The sequence below is a fragment of the Myxine glutinosa genome, chromosome 8 (genome assembly GCF_964187855.1).
Source record: "Myxine glutinosa chromosome 8, kmMyxGlut1.1, whole genome shotgun sequence".
Classification (NCBI taxonomy): domain Eukaryota; kingdom Metazoa; phylum Chordata; class Myxini; order Myxiniformes; family Myxinidae; genus Myxine; species Myxine glutinosa.
The window spans coordinates 118360806-118383497 of NC_136268.1; the positions used below are offsets into that span (position 1 = coordinate 118360806).

The 22692-nt window shown below is 43.2% G+C and overlaps 2 protein-coding genes across 3 annotated transcripts in view; one reads left to right on the forward strand and one right to left on the reverse strand.

The window, feature by feature from the left end:
- The window catches only part of KPNA3 (karyopherin subunit alpha 3), a 75904-nt gene extending 63858 nt beyond the window's left edge, over positions 1–12046 (forward strand). The window contains exons 11-17 of the mRNA XM_068125205.2: positions 3153–3284; positions 4441–4569; positions 7468–7572; positions 7691–7762; positions 7876–8038; positions 8192–8286; positions 9307–12046. Of these exons, the coding sequence (XP_067981306.2) occupies positions 3153–3284; positions 4441–4569; positions 7468–7572; positions 7691–7762; positions 7876–8038; positions 8192–8286; positions 9307–9405 (795 nt within the window). The 3' untranslated portion in view covers positions 9406–12046. The remainder of the gene's footprint in view (positions 1–3152; positions 3285–4440; positions 4570–7467; positions 7573–7690; positions 7763–7875; positions 8039–8191; positions 8287–9306) is intronic.
- Positions 12047–19839: 7793 nt separating this feature from the next.
- SPRYD7 (SPRY domain containing 7) overlaps positions 19840–22692 on the reverse strand; it is a 35173-nt gene continuing 32320 nt past the window's right edge. Inside the window, exon 5 of one of the 2 annotated variants that reach the window (XM_068125204.2) lies at positions 19840–20775. In XM_068125204.2, the coding sequence (XP_067981305.1) occupies positions 20678–20775 (98 nt within the window). In that variant the 3' untranslated portion in view covers positions 19840–20677. Of the gene's footprint in view, positions 20881–22692 lie in introns of both variants that reach the window. The other variant, XM_068125203.2, reaches the window with a different exon arrangement.

Below are 22692 nucleotides of genomic sequence, written 5' to 3' on the forward strand. Positions count from 1 at the left end.
TGATGTCAGAGGTGGTAGAGATGGGAGACCAGTCCAGATGATTGATGGCTGCTTGAAGACCATGCCAGTTGGCCTGAGTGAAATGCCAGACTCATCGACGCTGAGGAGGCTCTCTGAGAATGGTCAGAGAGATGTCCACTTTAACAAGCACATGATCAGATGAGCCGATTGGAGCAGAAGAAGAGCAGCAAACATTTTCAGCGAAGTTAGTCATAACCAAATCCAGAAGAGAAGATGCTCCGTTGACTGAGATCCGGGTCGGGAAATTGACAGATTGTGTCAGTCCCAGTGAGTCGCAGAAGTCCTTTGCTGAGGAGCCATGGCTGGTGAGAGAGGTACCCACACCCAGCCAACTGGCATGGTGACAATTGAAATCACCACATATGAGGAAGAGAGAGTTGGGATGAGTAGATAGAAGTTGGTCCATATTATCAGACAGCGAGATGTAGATGGAGTCATCACTGTTTGGTGGACGGTACAACACACATATGAACAAGAGGTGGGAGCGAAGGGGAAGCTGTAACCAGAGGTATTCCTGGGGGTGAGGTGGAGAGAGTGCAGTGCAGGGCGAGTGAGGAAGAGAGTTTTTGATAAAGATAGCAACCCCACCTCCAGGACGAGGCTCAGGTCTATCATACCGGAGGAGGGAGTAACCCGGGAGAGATACTAAGGAATCAGAGACATCATGAAGGAGGAAAGTTTCTGTTAAGCAGATCAGGTCTGGTTTGACAGAAGCAACCTGTATGGAGAGATCAGTTAAGTTTGAAAGAAGGCCCCGGATGTTTGAGGTCCATACCGTTAATGAAGAGGAAGGGGGGGGCATCGGATACAGAACAGGGGGGAGGAGGGGTAGGGGAAGAGGTAGGGAGAGCTGTTGAAGGTGTGTCAGAGATTTCAGAATAGCTCGGAGAAAGGGAAGGATGGGGCGGACAAAAGGTTTGATGGTGATTGGGTGAGGCACAATGAGGTGTTATTTGAGGAGGGGGAAGAGCGAGGCAGAAGGTTGGGGGAGATGGAGGTGAGAGTTGGAAGGGGGAAGAAGCGGGGAGGACGCTTTGAGGAGGGGGAGTGAGAGGGGGGAAATTGAGAAGAAATGAGGGTGGGGAGATTTGAAGGGGAGGGGCGAGGGGGAAGTTTAGGAGGGAAGGGCCAAGGGGAGGGATTTGAAAGGGATGGGATATGGGGGAGATTTGGAGGTGAGGGGGGAGTCTAGGAGGGGAGGGGTGAGGGGGAGTCTTGGAGGGGAGGGGTGTGGGGGGAGTTTAGGAGGGAAGGGGCAAGGGGGGAGATTTGAAGGAGGGGTGATGGGGAAGATTTGGAGGGGAGGGGCTATGGGGAAGATTTGGAGGGGAGGGGTGAGATTGGATTTTAGAAAGTGTATGATTAATGGGAAACGAACATTTATTGCATAATGAGTTTCTTGTGACCTTTGAGTCAAAAATACGTTTAAGGAAGCTGGAGGGAGGATGGAGTGCAGGAGAGTTTAGGGAATGTAGAAAAGAGGCACTGTAAGAGATGGATTTTATTTTTTGGGATGAATTGATTTGGTGAGCAAGTCGAAAGCAGCCTTTTAAAGAAGAAGAAGAAAAAGGTGTTATAATATACGACGGAATACAGAACTTGAGGGGAAAGTGTAAACATTTTAAGGTTAATAACAGTGAAAACTATCTGGGGAAATGGGGGCGAAACACGTGGTCGAAGAACGAACGAACGAATAAACGAATGAGAGCAAAGAATAAGCCCAGAGAAGGAAATGTTTTTTTTTTGTTTTTTTCCTTTTTTTTGAGTTGAGATTTTAAACAACGAAGTAGGCTATGGGGTGAAAAGACTGGGAAAAGCAGAGAACGAAAGTTATTGGAGCACAAACGACGGACCGCTGAGAGAAAAACGAAGCCTCAGGGTTGGACACTGTACAAGGCCTCAATTCTCAAAAGACACGACACGAATTAACACGATTTTCTATACAGGTATGAAAGATTTGCACCGAAAATCTTCCTCGGGACACAATATACGTACACACACCATAAAATAAATACAGTTATAACGAAAATACAAATGGGAACAATTACTTAACTTCGATTTCGTTGGAGAGCGTGGACAGCTGCGAATAAACGAAACCTCGCCGGCAAGACCGGAAGTGGAAGTTTTAAACAAATGAAAATTGACATTTCGCTGTTCGTCGTAACCTTGAAAACCATACATCAAAACTGATCGTACATTGTATTACTTAATTAACTTACTGTCGGGTTTGGTTTGCAGTGAGCTTTTGAATTTTGTCACCTCATTTGATTCCTGATTACAGCGAGAGATGGAATGGATCAGAAAAAGAATACCCTTTGCTTTCCACGGGGCATATAAGCTAAGCTAAATTATGAATGAAAAAGAGTGCGGAGGATCTGCTTTAACCTCCAAGCTCTAACCTTGAGCTCGTAACAAATGTTTGCCAATGTGTTCCCTGTGCCTCGTTTTCCCCCAAAGAACATTGTTCAATATATATGTATATATTTTTTTTGCTGCACTGGGCCAAAAGCAATATTTCTCTAAAATTATTATCCGAATTTATTCTTGTCGTTTATGCCTTAACATGATAGGTTTTCGTTACCGCGATAACTTGAGAACGGCTGAAGGGATCTAAATCAAACTTGGTTGGTACAAGTATGTATAATGATGTAAAGATAAAACCGATTAGGTCAAAGGTCAGAGGTCCATGAAGTAAAAAAAAAAAAAAAAAAAAAAAGTGAACTTTTTTGTGCTAACTTGTGTACCAGCGATTGGATTTTGACCAAACTTGGTATAAATATTTAAGTATTATGATGCAAAGATAAACTGATTAGATTTCAGCATCAAGAGGTCAGAGGTCATGTCAGATAAAAATTTGATACTTAAGAACAGCTGCAGGAAATGAAATCAAACTTGGGACAAGTATGTATAATGTAATATTGTGGGCGGAGGCATATCGGTCGACGTCAAATTATGTCTAGGTCTTTGACCTTTAGTAAAAAAAGAAAAAGTAAATGCTCTTCACCCATCCTTGAGGATTTTGCATTGGGAAAGATGGATTTGGTCGTCAGTTGTGCTTTTTATGATGCATGTTGTATTGACCATGTTAGTGTGTTCCTTACTTTCATGTCGTATTGCCTGCTTTTTGGCAGATATTGGTGGACACGGTGTGGGCTCTCTCCTACCTAACAGATGGTGGCAATGATCAAATTCAAATGGTCATCGACTCTGGAGTTGTGCCCTATCTTGTACCATTGCTCAGCCACCAGGAGGTCAAAGTTCAGGTGGGCTAAGTGCGCTTTTTAAGTGACGTTTGTTTATGAAAGATGCAACCTGATAGCAGTCGATCGTCATAATTATTTTTCTCGTGTGATTTTGAAAGTAAGTAAATGGTTAAATGTGCTGGTTAAATGATTTGAAGTAATTCTGGATTATTTAATTTGCTTGTCAAAATCCTGTAAATGTTGATCTGGAAGCAGTTGTGCAAAGGGGCTTGTGGGTAATTTGGCATGTGGTGATTAATTTGTTAAACAAATGTCCAAGGAATATGTTCTGCTCCGAAGCCCAACCCAGTAGCGAGGGACGGTGACTTAACATATAGGGCTCACAATAATAAATGTGCATTTACTTCACATTGATTGCCTCATCTCCAACTTGCTGTAACAACTGGAGTTTAGATAGTAGGTGAGAAAAAGTGCAAGAATACTGCTTTTGCCCACAGAGACCCAACAATATGCATATTGCTTTGTCATTGCGGTATGGAAAGCCTTTGATTCCCAAAGTATTAGCATCGATAGCAAAGTGACACTTGTACTTGGGTCCAAAGCTCCTCTGTTCCTCGATAGACGACACCAGGTGCCCATGTTTTAACAAAACAACATTGTGCCTTGTGATTATTTTGGGAAGCCAGGTTTGAAGTTTCTGCATGAGCACACATATGATGTAATTTCTGTACGACAATTATAATTATTACAAATAAAGATTCCGATTTGTCTTGTAAGTTTGTGTTTGCTTTATATGTTCATTTAATGTGTAAAACCGACGCAATGTTTCATAGACTATCACAGCTGGCTTGACTTGGGTCATCTGTTTTTCTTTTGAGAAGATGAAATGTTATTTCACATTGCTAATTTGTCAGTTTCTCATGGGCACTCTGTAAAATCTTGCTGGGGTGGGGGAGAAGTGGAGGGTTAAGTGCAAGCATAAGCCGAGCCATGAGAGTAGTGTGGATTTGGAACTTTATCAATGCTCCAAAGACACTTTGTTGGCAGATTGTTGTTCTCTGTTTGCCCCCAACCTTTTCCAAAGCCCTATTTTTTTTGTTGAAAAATATATGTGGTGCGTATAATTAAATAAATGGCAGGAAATTAGAATGTGAATGTTTTTCTTTCTGTGCATTGCATTGTTGTCAGCTTGCGTCTCGTCTTTCCATCCACGCAGACTGCAGCCCTAAGGGCTGTCGGGAACATTGTGACAGGAAGTGACGACCAGACGCAGGTGGTTCTGAACTGTGACGCGCTTTCACATTTCCACTCGCTGTTGACACATGCCAAGGAGAAGATAAACAAGGTATGATCATCTGTGATGAAGTCCCGGGTGGTGGCTTTAACAAGGCAGTGACTTCATCTGATCAACAGTTTGAGGTCTGCAGTACGCATATAACAAACTTGCATGTTGTGCTTATTTTGCAAACTGAATTTTGCTTGAGTTTGGGTTTTGTCTGTACATAACTGCTGTCATAACTTCTCTTTGGCGTCAGCTTTGGAGTTTTGTGGTCCGCTGTCACGAGATGTGACTTCGTTCCTTTGATCTGTCAATCCCCAATGGCAGGCACGAGAGTCTTCCAACCCTGAGTTTATTCGGCAAACCAACAACTCTGGGACCCCCTTGGAGAGAAAGCAGCATGTGGCCAGACGAGAAAAAATTTAACTTTTTGGTCCAAATTCAAAGCGTTGATGTCTGACGCAAGGCTAACAAAATGCTGCACATCAGTCAACATCATCCTGACTGTCAAGCATGGTGGTGGCAGCATCATGTTATGGGGCTGGTTTTCATTAGCAGGGACGAGCAAGCCTGTCAGGATAAAAGGGACAAAGGACGGTGCAAAGTTCACGAGAATCTTCAATGAAAACCTGCTTGAGTCAGCCATGAATCTGAAACTTTGTTTCGAAGTGAAATCTGAAGATCCGAAGCACAAAGCTAAAGCCACACTGGAGTGACTAAATGAGAAGAAAACAAGTACAGATACATTCAAAGTACACCGCCCCCATGCCAAATAATTAAATATCCTACAGCGCGGCCTTGCCGGGGCGCCCAGCAATACCGCAGTGCATCTCCTAGAGGCTGCATTGGGAGGGAGAGGGGTACACTAATTGATTGATTAATTGTATAATTAAAATCAATAAATGATTATCACAAAATATTTTCTTAATCAATTGGCTAATACCATAACAAAACCACTAGTGCTTCATCTGAAGATGTATCTTTTAGAAATTTAATCAAATAAGTCATTAGTAAAAAATTAAATAATTAATTGATGAATCAATAAGTAATTCATCGATTAATCAATAAATAATGAATCAATGAAATGATTAATCAATAAATCAAAAATATCCTTGATAGCCACATCACTTGGTCACTGTCATGTCCAAATATTAGCTTCCCAGCTCAAAAGGTGCTTGAGATATTGGCCAAATGAGAAAGAAAATAAATAAATGATTAATAATGAAAAAATATAAATAATAATCATTAAATAATTAAATTATCAATCAATTCGGTCACAGAACACATAAACCACCATTTCATCAGAATCTGTAACTGGAAAAGAATTATTTTTTTTAGTAATTAATCGAATAATTAAATAATTAATCGATTCATTGATTAATTGATTAATCAATAAATCAAAAATATCCTTGATAGCCACATCACTTGGTCACTCATGTCCAAATATTAGCTTCCGAGCTAAAAAGGTGCCTGAGATATTGGCCAAATGAGAAAGAAGATAAATAAATGATTAATAATGAAAATAAATAAATAATAATCATAAAAAAATTAAATTATTAATCAATTCGGTCAGAGAACACATAAACCACCACCATTTCATCAGAATCTGTAACTTAAAAAAGGATTTTTTTTTGGTCATTAATCAAATAATTAAATAATTAATCGATTAATTGATGAATTAATAAATTAAAAATAGCCTTTGCAGCCAAATCACCTGGTCATTGGCATGTCCAAATATCAGCTTCCTAACTCAAAAGGTGCCTGAGTTAATGGTCAGAAGAGAAAGGAAATTTGATTAATTAAATAAGTACTTAATTAATCGCTAATAATTAAATAACTCCTCAATTAATTGATTAATCAAAAAACAAAAAATACCGTTTTTGACAAAGGACCTGCTCACTATTGTGCTGAAATTTCAGCTTCCTAGCTCAAAGGAGGGCTGAGATATCGCCCAGACAAAAACAAACAAACAAGAAAGAAAACAGAGTGAAAACTGAGTACTCCCTTTCAGCGTGCGTCACTGCCGAGCCCCCTTCGGTGCCCAGCAATGACGATTTGCAATGCCTGGAGATGGCATAGGAAAGGTGTGGTGTACAATAAATGTTCTTGAACATTTGTGGTGAAACAAAGATTGCAGTCCATCGGCGATGCCCCATTAAACTTGGCTGAACCTGAGCAATTTTTATGTGAAGAGTGGACAAAGAGCTCACTGTACAACGCTGGTAGAGCTGTACCCAAAAAGGACTAGTCACAGTAATTGCTGCACAAGGTGCTTTCACCAAGTACTGACCTAGGTGGCTGAATACTTTTGCAACCAGTAAATTTTGATTGGTAAATGTTTTTTGCAGATATTTCTTGATGTGTAACATCCTTCATTCAACTATATAAGTGTTTCGTTTGAGCTCTTCAGTTATGAATAACAAAGTTCCTTTGGAAAAGTTCTTCATAATTCATCTAAATGTAGCATTTGGTTTGGTAGGGGGTGAATACTTTTGCAGGCCTCTGTATTTTGTCCCTCAACCCTGCTATTGGTGTTTCCCCTGCCCCCCCCCCCCCCCCTCTGTCTACAGTGTTCCTTTTTTATTATGTCCTGGTCTGTTCTATGCTCTTGTTTATCCATGAGCCTAAACTTTGTATACAAAAAAAATCTGATAAGAGTCTCCTCTAAATGTTGGAGTTCCATTCTAGTCTGGAAGGGGGAGGATTGAGATGAAGTGGGCGAGCAAACATTGTTTGTGAATGCAATCTCTTGATTGATGTTGTGGTCGTAAATTATGCTATGTTGGTAGTCTGGTTTTTCGCTACTGGTGGTGTTCATTTGCAGAGATGTGGTTATTGTGGTTTATTTCAGGTAATTTGCTGTCCCTTAAGAGCTGTGCATGGGCATTACCTTATGAACTATGAAATTATTGGGGTCTTGATGAGAATACCTTTTTGCTCTGGTTCTTCCTTTGTTTTCTGCAGGAAGCGGTGTGGTTTCTGTCGAACATCACAGCTGGAAACCAGCAGCAAGTTCAGGCAGTCATTGATGCCGGTCTCATCCCAATGATCATTCATCACCTGGCCAAGGTGTGCAGCTGAGTATCATTTTTGGATTGCTCCTCCAGGATATCTTGACTAATTGACCTACCAATTATGTTGCTTCTCATAATTTACTCCACTTGTGCTCCGATTTTGTTGTCCGCAGGGTGATTTTGGTACCCAAAAGGAGGCTGCATGGGCCATCAGCAACTTGACTATAAGTGGCCGAAAGGACCAGGTGAAGTAGTCCTAAAGCATCCCTGTAATTGCTGTTTTGGTATGATGGAAATGGCACTGCAACAGTCCTTGTCTTTCATGTAATACGACTCTCACTTCTTGTTCTTACGACAGGTGGAATACTTGGTACGTGAGCAGGTTGTGCCTCCATTCTGTGCCCTTTTGGGTGTCAAGGATCCACAGGTGGTCCAGGTCGTGCTGGATGGCCTCAACAACATCCTAAAGATGGCTGGAGATGATGCTGAGATGGTGGCCAACATGATTGAGGAGTGTGGAGGTAAACATAAGGAGCAAAACATTTCATGGGCCACGTCCTTTTCTGTTGATACATTCACAATGTACTTACTGGCCGTGGCCGATTTCATACAATCTCCAATGTAATTGTGCAATTTGTTTTTCGTGCCATTTTCTTTCCACCTCACACATTCAGGGCTGGAAAAAATAGAAGCCTTGCAGCAGCATGAGAACGAGGAGATATACAAACTGGCATATGAGATCATTGATCAGCATTTCTCTGCAGACGAGGTGCGTACTCAACTAGCTATAGTGTGGCATCGTATTATTTGCCTCTGAGGCGTTTGTCTGACCGCCAATACAAATGAATCCGACAAACCATCAAATGGCTTGGAGTCCGCCATTATTTGTAAGGTACGTTAAGCTGGCCCATCTCATTTTGGACATGAGACCTCAAGAGTGCAGGTTCCTGTACTCTGCCATCCGAATGCTGCCATTATGCGAAGAATGGCTCCTGAAAGATTTAGGGAAGAGCAAGAATTTTCACCTCCACTCCAACATCGGATGGTTTCCAACATGTCAAATGGTCTCCTCTGTTGGTTGCACCACTGCAATACCTCTTAGCATGCAGCATTTAGTTTAGATTTCACTTCTCTATATTTGACATTTAAGTAGTTTGTGCACCATCAGTACTTTGAACACCTTTGCCGGTTGCTCACATCCTTGGGAATAATAGATTGGCAGTTCATGTCTGGCTTTTTGGTTTGTCCTTGAAATTTTGCATGATTACGTAGTTTTGCAAGGTGTATGGTAAATAACTTGAACTCTTACTGTATTATACTGTATTGCATGACCTATGACCTACGTTGTACAACTCCCAACCATTCTAAATTTGTAACCACCCTCGACATTATTTCCCACGATGTGCTCGAGCCCTGGTAGTGGAAGATGGAAGCAAATCCTGGTTGTGATTTGCTCGTTACTCCCTTGCCCACAACTGAACGCGCAACCTCAGAAGGTAACGTTTACCATTGCCTGATAAAAGCATGGTTCCATCCACCTCGAGAGAATCCAGAAGGAAGGCTTCAACGATGGCATCTTTTAGCTGGCTGCATCTGCATTTGGGATTGGTTATCAGAGTTTTCATCAGGTTAAGGTTGTTAAGGAAAGACAGCAAATGTGATCAAATGAGAATATATCCACTGAGCCTTAGGTCGATGCAAGGAAAGAAAAAAAAGCCACATTAACAAAGTGGATTTTGGGAAATGGCGATTAGCCCACGTGACTATTGCCCTTGATTCTGCTCCGCAGATTGACGAAGAGGCCACACTGTTGCCCGAAAGCTCCCAGTCTGGAACGTACACCTTCGACCCATCATCAAATATTCCTACGGAGGGCTTCAAGTTCTGATGTCCCAGGATGTGTGGTTAAACTTGCAGATTCGAGGCTTCGCGCTAAATGAAACAAAGCAAACTCGACCGATTTGCTGCATGGATGTGAAATTCACTACATAAGCAATTATGCTCCGTCCGGCTCGGCCCGGTCCGAGTGGCTCGGGCAGTCAAATCCCAAAAAAGAAAAAATCAAAAAAAAATTGCCAGTGGCTTTTGCTGCATTCTCTTGAGTTGATCTTCTCCTCTGGGTTTTCATTTTTTTTTTTTAGTGGGTGGGGGATGGGTGGATTGGTGGAGAGGATTGGTTGGATAAGATGGCTGGAACAAACTGAAAGATTTTGATGTGATTTGCTGCTCAGAGCATTTTGACGCGTTTCTTCCTCTGCTGTTGATTTGTCTGGCCCGTCCTTCCTTTGTTCCCTTGACTTTACTTTTATTGGAAGTTTTGAGGAAATGCAGAATATGTAACTCCTGTTGGCTCCTTTGAATCCAACCTCCCCACCTCCTTGTTGTTTTCCTTGAATCCCCTTGTCCCATTTACCGCATCCATGTGGAGCGATTTGGAACTCTTTGACTTTGAGCTGGTAGCGGGTGTTTTTTTTTTTTTTTTTTTTGTTATTGTTTTACCTCTAACTATTATTATTAATTTTAAATCCTGTCGCCTGATTCTGGCCAATTTTACGTTAATCCCAGCTCTTGGTAATAATCCTTATTCTGATTTTATTTTATTTTTGAGCAGGGTGGGTGGGTGAAGAGGTAGCTGAAATGTGTTTGCAACTTTGCCACGCAGTTGCCGTGGAATCCAATTTTCTTCAGTTGACAAGCGATTGATAAGTTTAGGAAGATGGAGGGGGGTGGGGGGGGCTTGTATCAAAATGCGGGGAGGGGCGGAGGGCGTGTGGGGTTGGGTGTCTTGCATCAATTTTCCAAATCTGAATTTTAAGCTCTCCACTTGTATCTGTTGACCTGCTTCAAAGCATCCTTCTGGCTCTCCTCAGCTGCGCTCATCGCTCTCGGCTTCATTGCTCTGTTCATAGCTGGGAGAACCTCTAGATTTGGGGACGTTGGTTAGGACGGACTTTGTTCGGGCCTTTCTCTGCAGCAAAGGTGCTTATTTTTGCAAGCTTGTGCTTCTGCGTGCTCTTTGGTTTCGTTTACATTTTTCGGGGAAAGGGGCGGGAGGGTAGGGCTGCGGGGTTAGTAGTGTGGACGCGTTCAATTGGACATGAAGAATGGGTTCCAGTATTCTGAAATGCGACTTTTTCAAAAATGAAATTTTTTTTTTTTACTGCATGACTCTCGATGTTGCAAACAGGACGAGAAATTTAAAATTCAAGAGCCTGATCACTTAGGGGGAGAGAAATGTGGTGAACATTACTGTATTTATGGTCGGCTCTTGTGGAAGCCACATGTCTCGAGCTTCGGAGCACGGGCCAAATACCTGCAAACAGGTTGAAGTTTTCACGTTTGCGGAAGTGAAAATTCATTTCAAACACGCCTTCCGTATTGTAAATTACCGTCTGTATGCGGACAGGCTAAAACTGTGATTTAATTAGGACAAGTGTTTTGTGGTTTTGGACCTGGCATTCTTTTGAGCAATTTGTTCGGCTCATACTGAGGTGCCCGTCCTGGCTCCCGATTTGTTTAATTTTTTTTTTCTATGCAGTTTAGGCCGGGGATTGAGCGAACGCGTATAAGGAACAATACAAGCGAACTAATTTGACAAACCGAACCACGGACGCCTTCCTTTGTTGGGGCGTCACAATCCTTCACGTGAATCTGGATCTTTGATTTGCGCCACGCTCGGGTGTTAAGCGGTCACGAGTGTAGCATAGGTGTTCTTCGTAGGTAACGAACCGCTAATGTGCTGGAGAACCCGAAGCCAGTGTCGCCAGCTAGCTTTGCCTACCGTCTGCAAATCGCATCATGACATGATTCGTGTGTAGGGGAATCGTCATCCTCGTCGTCTTCCTCCTCCTCCTCCTCTTCTTCCCCATCCTCTGAGCCACTTTAAGGGATTTTCCCAGAAACAAGGCGCAAGTTCTTGTATAGAAAAAAAAGTATCGGAAATGTTTCTTTTATTGCTCCTAAAAGAAAAAAAAAAGATTTAAAAAAATTGAGATCAAAGGTGCGTAATTGAGTACGATTCCATTTTAGAACCCGTCGTTTTGGCCAGTAATATATTTGCAAATGCTTTGTCTTTTGTACTAAATTCTTAAGGTGGCTCGTGGCCCATTTGGTAGAAGATGAGTTCGTTTTCGTTTTTCTTCTTTTTTGGGTGCCTTTTCACATCGTAAATATTTCCTTTCGTAATAAGACGGCAGGTCGACGAAGTTGAACATACTGTTACATTGTTTTTTGGGAAGGAAGCGAAACCAGACTGTGGTAACATTTTTTTTTTTTTGAAGGATTGCTTAGAGCTGTTTTTGTCGATACCCATGTAAATTGTTATTAAAAACAGCCATAAGTCGATTGTCCCTCAACTTATTCCCCCCCCCCCCCCACCTCTACTTTCGGCCATTCCATCGGAGCACACTTGCATTGGAATTGGTTATTTGGGTTTTTGTTTTTTTCCTTGTGATGGTTTTATTCAGTATTTGTAAACAATTCCTGGGACACCGTATCTATTGAATAAAATCATTGCGGGAGAGTTACGACCCTGTTGCAAGGTTTAGTCTACTTGGCGTGAGTAGATGAAGACTCGCACTCCATTGCATCTAACGTTGGCGGTGTTTTGATCATTTGCCAGCCTGGGGGTGAAAGCACTACGAGCATATTGAACGGGCCGAGTGGGTGTTGTGAGCATCTTGCACGGTGTTCATCACCTGTATAGTGTATGCGGCATCGTCAGTCTGACATCGGTGCACGCGGCCAACTTTGTATATTTTCGTTCAAACTCGATTCCCTTGCTCTGGCATTAACTTTCTGACTTGCAGGCCGATGTGCATTGGGCTGGGAAATTCTCATTCGTTTTTCAAATGGATGCTTTGGTGATGGTCGTTGTCTCAGGGTTTTCCGAAGAGCCTTTAGTCATTATTTACTTACTTCAATTATTTATTTATTTTGTATTAACGATCGAGGCAGTGGAAGAATTTGTGTAGAATGGAAAGGTGTTTGCACCACTAGCGGAGTGAGAGAGATAAGGGGCGTGGAGAACGACGTGGGTGTGAACAAGCTGAAACAGCGGGAAGGGGAAAGTGGAGATGAAACAAAAGGAACAAACCAAACTAAAAGAGCTGAGGGACGGAGAGAAAAATCACTTACTTCCTTTCAAAAATAATAATATGCTGTGCTGAAAAGTCATAGCCACTTCTCACAACAGCTGTCTTCTGCAGGGGCAATGCCAAGGGTTTAGTGTTGAAGGACATCAGGACATGAATGTCTGGGATACTTTAAGCCATTATTTTCAATGTTTGGTTTTTCTTGAGCAAATTGAATAAACCTATACAAAGCATCAGCCTTATAAATAGGAGTAATTCTCAAACATTGGATTCCAAAAGTTGAGAACGATGGAAGAAAGGTGAGATTGTTTGGATTTGGCTACCTGAGAACATCTTGGACTTCAGGCTGCCCCATTATGGCAACTATTTCGTTGTAATCTTGAAGTAGGTGCCGCAGATGGTCCAGGTTTGGAATGACATGCAGCATTGCACTTCCAACCATTACTCCACAGTATCAAGGAAGACCAATTCCAGCATTTTGCTTTGCAGGTTCTGCATGATGTGCTCCTCTGTCCTGCAAAACCTGCCTGGCTTTTGGAAAATTGCTCCATGAACATAAGGAATGCAAACTTGTGCTTGCAATTGTATTTTGAGAAACAGGCCCACAATGTTTATCCAGACTAGTACTACGGATTTGTGAAAACTACAATATATTATATAGATTGTAGAGCATTTGATTTTGGAACTCATACCCAGCCTTCACAAACCGGCTGGCCAGGCCTGACGTTTGACTAGTTAGGGCTTGAATTTGTTCATGGTGCCAGCGATAGCTCACCTACTCTGAAGGACACTGGGATATTAGTTGTCCACCAACCCAGCAGGGACCGTTTAACATCCATCCCAGATTTTTTTTTTTCTTTTTTTTCTTTGTGTACTTGGTCGAGGCTCATATACCAGCTAACACATAGAACATATTGTCCTGTTGCCAGTGATTAAGACCGCTGGATGACAAATAGCTGAACGTTTTTACTCCCGAAGCGGCAGCCAAAGTTTTGTTGGTATTTTTACACGCGTGGGAATGGCGAGATGTTTACCGAAACACGGGTTTATTCTGAAACCACAAACGAGTAAACACAATGAATTGATAATCAAACGATTTAATAACAAAATAAGGTAAGACAAAATAAATGTTGAGGTAAACTAATTGAAATTCCTACTTTGAGGATCCTCTATCAGACACAAAAACAGACATGGGGAAAGATAATAAAAATGAAATGTTTCCTTTTTAGTTCCAGCACTTAACTCTGGCCTCAAATGGCCCTTTTTGAGGAGAGTGGTGGTGACGAGGCTCAAAGCCTCCCACTCGGGAAGCACACAAGATGGTGCCAAGTGTCATGAGGCAAGTTGTCATGAAGACGGCCCTCTTTATTTTTGGTCCCCCGAGGTTTTTTTTTTCCTCCTCCTCTTGGGAAAGACAGTGCGGCCCCCAGCTCCCTGGTGACCCAGCACTCCCAAGCTCCCTGCGATTGCTGCACAAAACGGTCTCCTCCAAGAGAACAAAATGGCCAGCTTCTTGTCCAACAAGCCAGGATCGAGAGACACGCTCCTCCTCCCGAGAGCCAATCACTGGACGTCCCTCCCAGTTCACCCCACCCACAACCTCTGGGCTAATCATGTCCCTCAGGAGCATGGCCTGTTTCCTATTAGGTCCTTTAGAGGCAGGGCTTAGTCCAATCGGCTAGGCTTGGCTTTTGTCGGCGGTTGTTTAAAGGAGGTGTTTTTACAGCAAAACGTAAGGGAAAATTAGAGCGAAAATCACCTACTGGGGAAAAGTAACCTTAATCCCTACCGAAAATTAGCACAACACCAACCCCCATGTGTTGTACACATAAACAACCTTATGCTACACTTTCCCCACTTAAGTACATCAACATTTCTCCTATGCATCCACAGTCCATGCTACTTCCTATCTTGTGCTACCTTCCCCAAGGTATCCTTTCACCTACCCCCATAAACATAACAATATTATAAAGGGACCAGGACAAGAGGGGGAGAGAGAGAGGGAAGCACAACAGTAGGGAACAGGGACATCAGGAGATCTGTGGAAGGGGGAGGACTGGGGAGGAGGGAGAGGTACATGGTATGAAGCAAATGAACACTACTAGGAATTTCACCACTAGGAATTTCAGGAAAGAAGTTGGGGATTGAAAGAGGCGGATTTGGGGTGCTCCGCATCGTAGGTTCATTCAGGCCATTTTAAACTAGATTCAGCAGCCAAATAAATAAAATGTGTGGGTACGGTTAAAGGATTGATTTGACAAACTTTTCTTGAAGAGGAAAAAGTGGATTATAATGCACACAGAAACAGCAAAATAATCAGCAAAAACTTGACAAAACCACCAGGAATACTTATCTTTGAGGAATCTGGCTGGAAGGAACCGGAACTCCCAACAGGAACATTGATGAATCACCCTGCCTGTGAAACACCAGAATGACAGTTTACAGCTGGGTCGTGAATCGAACACGGACTGGACAGCTTAGAGGCGAGTGTGTGTACTTTTAAGCCATCCTGCCATGGCCCATATACTGCCAATTAGGATGCCATCTTCTAAAATGTTGGAGCTTGATGCTGGAATTGTCCATTAAAAGAGCTCTTCAATTGATGTGATCAACGTCAAGGTTGCTGTGGCTCTGTAGGAATCAAGGTTCAGGTCCATTGGCCATCATCAATAACAAGTTTGAATGTTCAGGGATGTAATTTATTTCTGGATTAAAGGGTGGATAAGACTAAGAGATAAAAATTAGACAAATTTTGATGATGGTGACAATAATACTGTATTGGAGAGAACGATAGCCCTGTGTCATATGGAGATGGGATTTCTGGTATCTGGAATTCAACCAGTAGTTCGTTGTGCCATTAATACCGCAGCAAGATAAACGGTTATAAAATGTTCAGAGTCCCTGCAACCTTCATTTGAACGTCAGACGTTTAATTACCCCCTCGATTTGGGCCAACATCTCGAGTTGCATGGAGCCAGTTTGCCGCATGAAAAATGTACAAAGCCATCTTCGTTTTATCAAATGAAGTCTTGAATTCTCACATTGGTATTTTTAAACATGATCTTGAAGACGTCTCTTAAATTGGTGGAATTGCAGAAAGCTGCTATTTAAAGAAAGCATAATTTTGTTAATGGTTTTACGAATCTTTTTATTTTTTCAAATCTTCAAGCTGTTTCAAACTTTGAAGGGTTCATGAATGTGAAATTCAACATGTGAACTGACTTGCATGTCCTCTTGAGTGTGGGTGAGGTTGATGGTGCTTCGGATTTTTTGATGTGCCTAGGATCTACCTCTGGCTACTTCCAGCTCATTTTCTAAATTTTGTGGACGCGGAGTTATCCGTTAATTTCTTCAGATTTTCTAATTAATGTTGTTGTGCTGAACATCCTAGACACTGCATCTTCTTTATTTCAAGTCATACAGGTTATGACAATTTGCTCTTCTGCACAACGTCCCCTCCACACCATTGTCGTTAAAACTTAAATATAAGAAAATTGGGGAAAACATTACAATAATATATACCGTTGAACACAAAATTGTTGAGAGTAAGAATCCCAAGAGGATATTTCTTGGATTTTGAAGGTTGTATCAATGTAAAATTCAACATACGAGTTGAGCTACAGGTGTCCTCTTGAATATGTGCACAAGAAAAAAAAATACGTTGGGTGAGGTGAGGCTGATGGTGAGTAGGACCTGCCTATGGTCACCACCGATGCTTATACTAAATTGGGTGCGAAAGTCGTGTTGGCAAAGCAAAGGGTGCGAAGTGAAAACGGTGGTCCAAACAAGGCCTCTAAACAAGGTCCTCTAAAGTCATACAGGTTGATGCGATGTGACCACTCGTTCTCCTCGGCAATGTCTTTTCTACACCGTGGTGTCGTTAAAACTTTAATTCGACATCGGGAAAAGCCGGCAGCACAGTTTTTTGCAGACATTGTGCACTAGTGCAGGAGACGGCCAAACGACACTGAGATTGGGACAGGTTTTTTTAAATTTATTTATTTATTTTTTATACTGAATCGAGGCTCGTGAAAGAGCTAACATTTACTTCACAAACAAATCAACCAGACAAACAAAACACACAAAGAGGGAGCGGAAAACAAGATGGGGAGAGAAGGGGAAGCACACAAACAACATTTGAGAGCAGGGAGATGTGTGGAAGGGAGAGGGCTTGGGGGGAGGAGGCGTGGGAAGGGGGAGGGGGGGGGGGGTGGAGGGAGAAGTATAAAACACAAGGACACCAAGGACACCAAGGACTTCCAGGACAGAAGTTGGTATTTCAAAAAAGTGGAATGTGGGTGAAATTAGCGGGGGTAGAAAAGATCAAGGTTTTGGTTGGGGGAAGATAAGAGATGGTGGTGAACAGCAGTTTTAAAGACCTGGAGGGTGGAGTGGGATTGAAGAGAGTGAGGGAGTTTGTTCCAGAGGTGGGAGAAGAGAGGAATGAAGGAGTGAAGGTGAGCAGAGAGTCTTGATTTTGGCAGTTTGACCATAAGAGGGTTGCAGGCAGATCTTGTGCGACCTGTAGGAATATTTGCGGGACAGAGCCCAGAGAGAGCTGGGGGGGCAAGGCCAGAGAGGAGTCGGTAGAAGATGGAAAGACCACCAACCTGCCTGCAGTGAGTGAGTGAGAGGCCCTTGGAGTTAGCTTCATCGCGGGAGATTCCAATGATTCTGAATGCTTTGGTTTCAACAGCGTGAAGACGAGCTAGGTGTGAGGCAGGAGCACCAGCCCAGAGGGGAGAGCAGTATTCCATTGAGCTGCGGATGACGGCCTTGTATGTGGTGAGGAGCTCAGGTGTGCCAAGGAAGGACTTTGCACGACGGAGGATGCCCAGTCGGCGACTGGCTTTGGAGGCCAGATTTGAAATGTGGTTTTCCCAGGAAAGATCATGGCAGATAGTGAGACCCAAAAGCTTGAGTGACAGAACTTCTTGGAGAGGATTATTCAGAAAGTGGATGGGAGGGTTGTCCAGTCGGTCCTTTCGGAGAGACATCGTAAGAGTGTGAGATTTGTCAGGATTGAAAGACATGTTCCACTTGTTTGCCCAGTCTGTGATTTTGTCCAGGTCTGCAGAGAGTGAGGAGGCAGCAGACTGCCGATCTGAGGGATGAAGAATGGAGCGACAGAGAGTAGAGTCATCAGCAAAGAGATACAGAGGATTTTCAAGAGAGTCAGAGAGATCATTGATGAAGACCAGAAAAAGCACAGGGCCCAGAACACTGCCTTGTGGAACTCCAGCCTGAACAGGAAGAGGAGATGAGAGAAACCCATTCAGGGCCACACGTTGACTACGACTAGAGAGGAAGTCCGCCAGCCATGCGTGGAGATTTCCATTGATACCAAAAGAGGAGAGTTTGGTGAGCAGAGCGGGGTGCCAGACCGTATCGAAGGCACGTGATATGTCAAGGGAGACTGCTCTAATTTCCTGTTTGGCATTGAGGACCTCCATCCATTGTTGAGAAAGCAGAACATCTTTGTTTGTCTTTGTCTTTGAACAGGTATTGTCTTTGCTCAGTAGTGTGGTGAGTGTGCTGTGAGCTCAAGGCATTCTATTTTATTACTTATTGCACATTTGCGATTGTTTTATTTCTTTGCTTGTTATTTTTCCACAAATTATATTCCCCTATTTCTTAAAGTACTCGTGGTCTCAGTATCCCTCATTCCTGGTGTGCACACCACTACTTCCATACCAAAGCGGAAACATCGGATTTTTTTTACTCGGAGAGCAGACAAGTCAATAATTTGGAAAGCCTCCCAATCCTCAGCACATCCTTGGACCACTGAGTCCACTGCTGCAGACGGCCATGTTGACAGCAGTACCCGCCAACGCGACAATACTTTGGTCATGCATGCAGAAAATGAAAGTCTAAGAGAAGTCAAACATGCTTGGGTATGGTTGAGGGAAGAAGAGGAAGAGGCCGACCTTGTATGTGCCTCATGGATGAGGAAAAGGCTGCAACCAAGCTGTCTATGAGCTTTGGAAAGTAGTGCAGGATAGGGATGTTTTGAGAAATCTGATCATGAATGTCACCAGAAGTCAAGCACGACTTCATGGAACTGGATAACTAGTTAAAATATTTTTTTACTTCTGTAAGTATGTAAACCAGCCTATACACCTCCCATATGTAAGCAAGTCCAAGCTTCTCAGTTTCCCTCAGGTGAGTATTAAACAATGCGAGAGACCGTTAGGAATGGGGTTATGCATCAAATAAAGGTCACAATTGGGCCGTAGTGCACCTCACACTTGGTCATGGCCGGGAGAAATCACATACAAAGCCTCATGATATAAGTTGCAAGCAATCCATATGCAGCTCACATGTAGTCTGATGGCTGGAAAAAAAAAATCGGATAGGCAATGGGATACACGATTCATAGATACTCATTTAAGCTGCTTTATTCGCTAAAGATCAATGCAGCCTACCTAGAGGCCTAGCATGTTGAGATGGCTCTGATCCGTTAGTCTGTGGGGGAGGCGATAAGCATAGAATGCCTTCAGGACGTAGAGTTTCCTCCAAATCTATTGCAGTTTAGTGCTAAACAACAGTAGCAACTGTTTAAAAAGGTAATAATACTGTTATGTTTGTGGGGGTAGTGATATGTAGAGTCAGGTAGATTTGTGTAGGTATCATGCTCCGGATGTTGGGTAAGAACCATCGCCATGTAATAAGTTCTGTTTAGCTGAATGTCGGAGTAAGGTGTATCTTTGTCCCTGTCATGAGGGGGCGGGGCATGTTAACTAGCTTAGGGCAAAAGGATAAATTATCCCTCAAGTCTTACCCGATGTGATTTATCCTTTGGCTCTTTTGGCACTGCACCATAGACACTAGGGAGGAAATGCCCATTTATTGCACTAAATAACCAAAAAACCAACCAGAAGCCAGTTCTGAGCATGGCCATTTGGATGCAACAGCAACATCGCCACGGAAGACAGGCAGGCCGAAGATGCCCCGAGGAGCCGTGATTAGCCAGGGCGGAGCAAGAAGCAACTCGCTATTGGGCGGGAGTTGACCAACGGGAAGGCCAGGGTAAGAAGGGACTCATGATTGGTCAGGGCGGAGCAAGAAGCTACCCGCTGATTGGTGAAAGGAGCGCCGTTGGCAAGGACCACTGATGACGTCAGAGGCGAGGGAGGGGTATAAGGTTGCTACAACCGTCGTCGTTTGGACCCTCTATCTCCCCTGGCAAGTTTGGTTGAGATTGGATAAGTATCACAGTCAGACAGATACCACACGTTGCATATTTTAATATCATGGTAGTCCTTTTCACATGAGGGTTTCAGTAGTTGATTTTTATTATCCATATCGAAATACTGCACACAAAGTTCATAAACACAATTCAAACCACATGACTAAATCAGTTAGTGCTATAAGCTGACCCCAACCATAGGATTGTTCTGAAATACTGGACTGTTATGGCCTCAATCAGCTACATGTAGCAGTATTCAGGATTTGATTACATTTCTGGAAACCCGGCTCACTTGTGAGAAGTACCACAATCTGAGTGAATAAAACTCCAGCTGGCTCATTAATGACGTTAGGTGAAAGGGTAACCTGCCCTGCTAGATCCTGTTCCATACCCCAAAAAACCGCAATACTGCCTCAAAATTACCGAAAAAAAGAAACATTCTTTACCTTCTAACCATATAAATAATCTGTCCATTTCATAGTAACCACGCCCTCTCCAAGGAGAATTTCACTCCTCCACAACCAGGAGGGGACATCATTGTGCCTTACATTAACACAATTTATTCAGATACTGAACTTTTGAATTGTTGGTCATGGGTGGGGGGGGGGGGTGGGGGGGTGTACGCAGAGTCACGGCTACATGTTAAGTATTTCTACATACAAAAAGGCTGTTCATTGCTTTGGTGAAATTAAAGAACACACTGGACTCTAAAGGACTCGTTTTGTATGTAAAATTTGTGCCTCTTTAGTGTCCAAAATAATTACGACAAACTACATTGCTTACTCCAACAGAACACAGGGTTTAACAATCTGTCAACCCTCCGTTCCCTTCTCATTCTGAGAATTAGTCGTCCACATCGATGTTTAACGATTTAGCTTTTAAAAAATCTGTTGTTCAAACATTATCTTCTCAAACCCAGGTGGTGGAGGGAAGTAGAAGTCGCTGAATTGGCTGTCAAGAATTGCGCTGTCGTCAACTGCAGGAAAAAAAACCAAAAAAAAACATGCAAAATATAAATGGGAATAATGTGGCTGAGACGTCTGCACAGTATGTCTTGATTGGATTGCAGATGAGCTGATTGCTGCCAGGAAAGGAACACTGCAGCTTATTTCACACGTGCATACACACACATAAATATATATATATATATATATATATATATATATATATGTATATATATATATATATATATATATATATATATATACACATATTGTTGCAGTTTTTAGAACCCTCCACTTTGTAAATATTTGTAATAATCCCTTATAAATAATCCCCTGTAAATATTCCCATTTTTGTGTAAAGGTCAAAGGTCGCACCCTAGTTAGGTCATATTGCAACACGTAGAACACCATAGGATCTTTAGTTATTTCATTAGTATGTGTTCTAGTTAAGGATCTGTTTCCAATAGTTGAATCTGCGTTGTATTAATTAAATAAGAGTAGGCCCCAAAGTTCCTTTCAACATCAGTGCGAGTGGTCTTCTATCCCGCAAGCCGCCATAAGCCACGTGGCAGAGTTGGAGAAGAATGGGGAGGAGCGCCAGGAATGAGGTGTGGCCCACCAACGCACCATCAAGGGGCGGACCGGTGAGCCCTCACGACCAATCAGGGCTGAGGCAGCTCACCGATGGGCGTATCCAAAAAGGCAAGCAGCTTAATACGCGATCGGCCAATATAAGCGGCCGCGTGGGACTACTTAGGGAGATGAGTGATACGGGAGAGGACGGCAGACGCGGAAGACCCGAGAGTGGTGAAGGAGTCCCTGCTTGCCATTGTCACGGACCATTGGAGGCGCACAACTGGCCGAAGGATAGGTCAATGTATTACGTACGCCGCATCCCAGTCTTCCCCCCCGCGATATAATTGTCCGCTCACGTTAAACGCCACGCGAAGCTGCCGGCCGCTCGTTTCCGCGGTACGAGTGAACACCCGGAGCGCGAGGTCGGAGCCTACCATCGACGCCTACCTACCACCTGCCCGCCTACCATCGACGCCTACCTACCACCTGCCCAGACCCTTCTCTTCCTTCCCACCAGCCCTGCCATTCCATCCTTTCGTGAAAGTCCGTTTGTACTGTCCTGGGCGTGTGATAATATAAGACTGTCTAAGCTTGCCCTATGTCCTTCTATTTCCTTCTTTTGTATATTCTTGCTGCCTTTCGTTTCCTCTTGAGTGTTGTATAATAAAATCTGTGTTCCTTCTTATTCTTTGGGTTTTCCTCTCATCCGGTCGCTTTAGTCTTTTCCCAATTGAATACCGGTGGCATGATATAAGAACCGCTATAATCGGGTTTGGGCTGCCGCTAACGGCTCGGGCTTCGGATTGCTAAACCGCTCGGCAATATTCCATCTTGTCCTTGGCTCGGGCAGGAGTATCACCCTGCTTCCGAACGGAAGGAGCGCGATATCTTCTAAGGACTCGGACGGCCAGCTTAATAGACGAGGGGATTAACCCCCCCTCGGTAAGGGGAGCGCCATACTCTGAGATCCGCAACAATATATATATATATATATACAGTGAAACCTTGACTTACGAGTTTAATTCGTTCTGTGACCGAGCTCGTAACTCAATTTGCTCGTTTCTAAAATTAAATTTCCCCATTAAAATGCATTGAAATGCTATTAGTCCGTTCCAGCCCGCCAAAAACCACACCAATTTTTTTTTAAATATGCAGTATATATAAAAATATCTCGCGCTTTATATTTCACCTGTATGCAGCATACAAGTTGGCAGGATGGCCTGGACTGGAGGTACGCACACTTGACTCTAAACTGTCCAGCCTGGGTTTGAATCCCGACCCAGCTATAACCTGTCATGTCGGTGTTTCACAGGCAGGGTGATTCACCAATGTGTGTACCGCTAAACTGGGCGCCCCGTTTGCGTCCCATTAGT